Source organism: Acomys minous, assembly GCF_964271855.1.
Source record: "Acomys minous genome assembly, chromosome: 16".
Classification (NCBI taxonomy): domain Eukaryota; kingdom Metazoa; phylum Chordata; class Mammalia; order Rodentia; family Muridae; genus Acomys; species Acomys minous.
This window is the reverse complement of record NC_140498.1, coordinates 71,420,564-71,427,188: the sequence shown is the minus strand read 5'-3', so window position 1 is coordinate 71,427,188 and position 6,625 is coordinate 71,420,564. Positions and strand designations below refer to the sequence as shown.

The following is a 6,625-nucleotide window of genomic DNA, read 5'->3' as shown; positions in this document are numbered from 1 at the left end:
CCATCATGGACTCTTATCCCTCTGGAATGGTAAGCAAAATAATCTCTTCCTTCTAAAAGCTGTTCTTGCTTATGGCATTTTATCCCAGCAACAAAAAAACTGATAGATACTTAACTCATATTATGTTTAAATGTGCATTGTAATGTACAAAATGGGGGAGAATTGACACAACTTACAATTATTATTATTATTTTGCTTTTTTTGAGACAGGGCTTCTCTGTGTAGCCTTGGCTGTCCTGAACTCCCTTTGTAGACCAGGCTGGCCTCGAACTCACAGCGATCCACCAGCCTCTGCCTCCCGAGTGCTGGGATTAAAGGCGTGTGCCACCACACCTGGCTTTACAATTATTTTTTATTTATAATTTTATTTTGAAATTATAATTACATCATTTACAAATAGTTATTTTTGAAACAATGTTTCACAAATAGCCATATAGGCCAGGACTGCCTCAAACTTGTGGTCTCTGGACTCACCTTCCCCTGTGCTAGGATTACAAGTATATGGCACACCTGGCTTATAATAGAAAAAAAACCCTAAACGACAAAGATCCTTAAACTTTTAGATTAATGTGACTTTAAGTGCCTATTCTAGTTACCATGGTGGTTTTGTCAACTTGACACAAGCTAGAGTCATCAGAGAGCAAGGAGCCTCAGTCGAGGAAATGCCTCCATGAGACCCAGCTGTAAGGCATTTCCTCAGTTAGTGATCAGATGGTGGATGGTGCCTTCCCTGGGCTGGTGGTGGTGGTTCTCTCAGAAAGCAGGCTGAGCAGCCATGTGAGGAAGGCCAGTGAGCAGCACCCCTCCATGGCCTCTGCATTAGTTCCTGCCTCCAGGTTCTGGCCTTATTTGAGTTCCTGTCCTGACTTCGTTCACTGAACTATGATTAGTAGTAATTAAGTGTAAGTCAAATAAACCCTTTCCTATCAAACTTGCTTTTGGTATATTGTTTTGTCATATACAGCAACAGAAACTCTAGGAGAGCCCAAATTCAAAGGGAAGATGACCCACCTCCCAACAAAGTATCAAAAAATTGGGATATGAGAGGTGGGAGATTCTGAATCTACCACATTGTGTTATCTGGCTGTCCACATTTTCAGTCTCCAAATTTCTCTTTTCATTTATGAAGTGACCTTAATAAGGCTGGTATTTAAATAACTCAGGGATCTTTCCCTTTCTGTATTCTACCTCATATTCCCTGCATATTTTCACCCCAGTGTTCCAACTGTTTCCAGATTCCATTCATCCCAGAATCTGCTGTGCAAGGATAACACCAAGCTGCCCTCCAAGGACAGACTCACACTCCAAGCTCTTCTTTTGTCTGGTATGGGAGAGGAAGTGGGGCAAGACCAGCAAGGTAGAGACAGGTACAAATGGTTTGAGGTGGGTGGCCTGATCATTGGAAGATTGTTGTTTCCACAAATCTACTGGCTGGATGGTGGTGCTCAGAAAGGATCCATAATAAAAGACAGGAAAAGAACTTGAATCACATCTCCACAAAAAGGCCAAAGAGCTCCTTAAGCCACAGAAGAAAGCAGTGACATCAGAAAACCACCCAGTTGTCTTCATGTTTGTGACAGCCTATCTGGTAACAACAGTTCAGAAGTCCTATGCTGCTGCAAGAAGCAGAGCAATTAACAAGTCCAGTTTCCAGAAAGCAGATCTCCTGAGGCAATTTTGTGGATATCAGGTGAGAGACATAGTAGAGAACAGACAGAGATATGTGTAAGAGAACACTGCAGTGGTACTTGGGAGGAACTGGCTGGAGAAGGATGGATAGAGCTTTCCTCCAGGTCTTAGATTTGGAGTTAGATATGCATAGTAGTTTCTGTGTTCTACTCTCAGCTATTGTGAGTCTGAAAATGTCCACATCTTTGGGATAAAGGGTCTGAAACTATGCTGAAAAGAACTGCTGTGGGGTAGGTGGGTGGAACAATAAGTTTCAAGGAGTTTCTACCTCACCTGCCTTCAGTGCCATCTTCTTTCTCTTTGGCCTACAACATCACCATTAGTGCAACGTCTCAGAGACAGCCATCTCTCCTCAGCCATTTGTCCCATTCATCTCACTGACAGATACATCCATCCTTGAGAGCCTACGCACACACTGAAACATGGAATGTTCAGTATGGAAGCACTGAAACAGTAGGCCATGGTGCTAAGAGGCCAAAGAACCCAATCTCCATCACCATCAGCATGACAATCTCAAGCCATACCTAGGAAATAGCTGATTTAAACATGTTTATTGAGAGCTTGGCAGTGTTTGGGGATGAAGTACCAAATAGAAAACTCCAGTGCTGAGGTAAAGCCCCCTACCCAATTCCCACCACTATAAACACACAGAAGCACAGAGCTATGGAACATTAAGGATGACAGGGCTCATGGCGCCTCTCCACAGCCCCCACTTCAGAAAGAAATAGAAGGTTGAAAAATAAGGTCGTTTCTCTTTCCCTTTAAAGTACTTGGCTGGAGTTCAAAGGAATGCTTCATTTTACTCCTTCCTTCGGCTCACTCATGGCCTTGAAATGGGAAGTGGAGAGGGGGATGGGCTTAATGTCTCCTCAGAAATCCTGCAACAAGGAGAATGGAAGACATGGAGTCATGGGAAAAGACCAAATAGTAAACAGAAGACTGTGTATTGTAAGGTAGCCATCATTTAGACGGACAAGATGGACTGACAGCTGGCCACCATCACTTCCAAGGACACACACACTAGCTCTGGAGCACTCACCTCCATGTTCATCTCTGTTGTATCTAATAGGTCCAGCCCATGCTCACTGGGAGAAGGGCTACGAAGTAGCTAGAGGAAACAGAGTCAAAAGTTAGAAAGGCTGTTCTGAAATCCTTCCCACTAACAAATACGGTTCCCTTTGAAGTCTCAGGAACAAATGACATAACTGACTCCTCCCTTGGCCTGTGGGCTGAACCTTTACATGCATTCAGTTCTGGAGCCAGAGAATGAGATTACCCTAGCACTCTGGACAGGTTATCTGAACAGAAATATAAAGGTGCTGCTTGAATTTTCCTTCCCCTCCCCAGAGAAGACAATAAAATAACAGAGTATTAGCTTAGTGTGGACTAAACCTCTGCAGCCTCTCCTGCCCTCTACCTCCTGCAAGACCTGCCTGATATGTATGTTGAGATTCTGACTCCTAAAGCCCATAAAGTGAGAGGTGACCGTTGGAATGTGTTTAGGTGAGAAGCTGGAACCCTTACAATTATGTTAGTGTCCTCTGTAGGACAGAGGACATGTTTTGGGGGCAATTTCTCTCCTTCTATCACATGGGTTCTGGGGACTGACCTTAGGCCCCCAGGCTTAGCAGGAGGCACCTTTATCTACTAAACTATCTTGCTGGCCTTTTTATCTTTTACTTCTTTTCCTTCAGGTTTTTGAGAGTGGAGTCTCACTGTATAGCCCAGGGTGGCTTCAAACTCTAACCAATCCTCTTGCTCAGTCTCCCAAGAGCTGAGATTTTAAGTGTGAATGACCAGAGGTGGCTCCTTATTTGATAAAACTAAGTCTGCAACCGTTCTTCCTTCCATCTACAATTGTTTCCAACAACCTTTGTCAACTTTCAGCAACAAGGGTATCATGAAGACTGACAACAGGTGTCTGAGCGTAGGAGAGGGGACTGCTGGGTCCACACCTTGTCTCCACTTTGCCATTCTTCATATGATTCATCCAGAAGTCCTAGCTCTTCTTCCACATCCTCTTCCATAAGGCTGAGTCTGTGGTAGTGGTAAAGAGTAGAAGTTTTCAAATGGTCCTTTCAGCCAAGGAAAGAGGGAGTGGCAGCAGGCGGGGCAGGAATTAGGGCCCTAGTATTCACTCCTGCTTCTGGAGGAGCAGCCCTTTACCCAGTGGAGAGACATGCTATGCTGGAAAGAATGTTCTGGGACCAAGACAATCCAAGGGGCACTGGGTCATGTGAGAAGTCAGAGTGACAGCAGCAGCACGGGAACGGGAAGCCTCACCTGGTCAGCTGCCTGCCCAAACCAGAGCCTGAAGGGTCACACCGAATCTGGGAAAACTGTGCACTCGACATCTTCAACCTCTGGGACCCTGAGAGCTGCTGACTATTGAGAATAACGCAGAGACAGTGACAGATATACAGCAAAGGGTAAGAAGAGTAGAGAACAGCACAGAGTGTGGGGGAGAGATTTTGCAGCTCTAAAAGCACCAGAGAAGCACCCAAAGATCAGAGTGTACTGCAGGGGTAAGAACAGAAACACCAAGAAGGTTTCCCCTGGCCTCACCTGCAGGTCAGCTCTAGTCCTGGTCCTGGTCTACTTTTTTGCCTCTTGCCCAATGGTCTAAGAGACTGCCTCCTCTTCACTGCTGTGGAGGTGAGGGTAGGTGTTGAGAGGCCACTGTTGAGCTGAAGGCTTTCTTCCTGGGATGAGGGCTCTTCTTCCCGAGGCCTGTGGGGGCCTGCAATGAAGCAGATGCACATATCAAACAGATCAGGAATCTGCTAGGGGTACTTTTACAAAATTTGTCCAAAGTTTCTTAAGGGAAAGTTAAGCAAAAAAGAATAGAAAGTCTATGTGGTCTTATTTTGTTCCACCTCAAGAATGAGCAGAGCCCTAAATAATAATGCACCTCGCTGCTACAGTGTGATCCTGTATCATTATATACAGCTCCTATCCTAGAAAATACTACCTACCTAGAAAACAAGACAGACAAAGGCAAATATCCACTTCACAGAGAGCATAAACATTTGATGACAAATGTGGGAGATGACCCTAAAATTAAGCAGTCTGTTTGGCAATGGAGTCTAATCTCCTATTCATTGTAGACTGATGGTAACTGATTTTGGAGAGGCTGGAGTGGATGCATAAGGGCCAGAGAGATACGGTTTTCTGAAGTCAGAACATGAAAAATGGCAATGCTAGTGTCATCTGACCAGGGATGCTGAGTACAGGAGCTTTCTCTGCCAACTAAAAAGGGCAAAGAAGGAAGATGGCACCAGCTGAGTTGTCCACACCTGAAGCTCTCTTTCCCCAAGAAAATCCAGGTGGTGATGTGATTTTAAAACATCAAATATACATCATAACTGGCCAGTGGTGAATATTCACACCTCTACTGATTTTTTCCTCCTCTGTGACCATGTATGTACACATAAAACCAACAACCCAAAAGTTGCTGCTATTAACCCTTATGCAGGATTATAGACAGCAGGGGATATAGCCAAAAGTAAACATTTGTGCACCTAGATTAGTCAATGGTTCCTTAAGGCATGACACAAAAAGCAGAAGTTAAAAAAAAATATATATATATATGGTAGAATTCATCATAATTAAGAATACCAACACAAAAAGGTAGCCCACAGAATTAGAGAACATTTTGTATCTCTTTACCTAATACAGATGTATCTAGAATGTGTAAATAACCCCAAGCAACTCAACAACAAAGACAACTCAATTTTAAGTGCAGGGGTTGGAGATTTAGCTCAGTGGTAGAGCGCTTGCCTAGCAAGTCCAAGGCCCTGGGTTTGGTCCTCAGCTCTGGGAAAAAAAAAAGACAAAATAACAATTTTAAATGCAAAAAGAAGGTATGTATGGTGGCCAAAGACTGTAGCCCCAATACTTAGGAAGTGGAGGTAGAAAGTCAGAAGTTTGAGGTCATCTTCCACTATGTAGCATTTAAGTCCTGCCTGGACCTTGTCTCAAAAAAAAAAAAATAGACAAAAGATTTTAATAAGAAATTCACCAAAGATCAACTGTCCATAAGAACATGAAGTAGAAAATTCAATTTTCTTAGTCAGTAGGGAAATACAAATTGAGGAAAATGTGATACCAATTCAGTCACTAGAAGATAGATAAAATAAAAACAAAAAGCCCACACAGCCAGAGCATGGACTCCAATCATTGCTGGTAGAAATGTAAAAATGATGCAGGCACTTTGGAAAACAGTTTGTTAGCTCCTTATAAAGTTAAATGTAGAGCTTCTATATGACCTAGCCAGAAATTCCATTCCTACGTATATCTCAAAAGTATGTCCACTCAAAACCTTGTGTGTGAATTTTAGCAGTACCACGCACACAAGTCAAACCATGGAAACAATTAAAATGTTAATCAACTTATGAGTGAGCAAAACAGGTAATGGCCATACAATGGACTATTATTCTGCTCTACAAAGCACCTCAAAACACAGACTAAGTGAAAGAATACAGCCACACAAAGCCACATAATATATTGGCACTGTTTAGATAAAGTTTCTGCTAGAGGGCATTCAGGGAGAGGAAGGTCAGTGACAGTGTCCAGGGCTGGGAGGACGGGGAAAACCATGAGTGTGACAAGGACATGGTTTCTTTTGGACCAATGAAAAGATTGCTGGGAGCCAGGCATGGTGGCGCACGCTTTTAATCCCAGCACTCAGGAGGCAGAGGCAGGCAGATCGCAGCCTGGTCTACAAAGTGAGTCCAAGACAGCCAAAGCTGCACAGAGAAACCCTGTCTCAAAAAACAACAACAAAACAAAAAACAAACAAACAAAAAAGAAAAGAAAAGACTGCTGGAACAGTGAGATGGCTCAGCAGGTAAAAATGCTAGCTGCTAGCTAGGAAAGCTCCAAACCTGAGTTCAATACTCAGAATCCGTGTAAAGGAGAAAGTCAATTCTACAGC

General features: G+C 43.4%; 1 protein-coding gene across 1 annotated transcript in view; it reads right to left on the bottom strand.

Moving 5' to 3' along the window:
- Positions 1-2,229: 2,229 nt before the first annotated feature.
- Positions 2,230-6,625, bottom strand: part of STAG3 (STAG3 cohesin complex component) — a 33,928-nt gene continuing 29,532 nt past the window's right edge. Inside the window, exons 30-34 of the mRNA XM_084763932.1 lie at positions 4,255-4,429; positions 3,973-4,074; positions 3,645-3,726; positions 2,729-2,797; positions 2,230-2,567 (exon numbers count right to left, since the gene is read on the bottom strand). Of these exons, the coding sequence (XP_084620058.1) occupies positions 2,559-2,567; positions 2,729-2,797; positions 3,645-3,726; positions 3,973-4,074; positions 4,255-4,429 (437 nt within the window). The 3' untranslated portion in view covers positions 2,230-2,558. The remainder of the gene's footprint in view (positions 2,568-2,728; positions 2,798-3,644; positions 3,727-3,972; positions 4,075-4,254; positions 4,430-6,625) is intronic.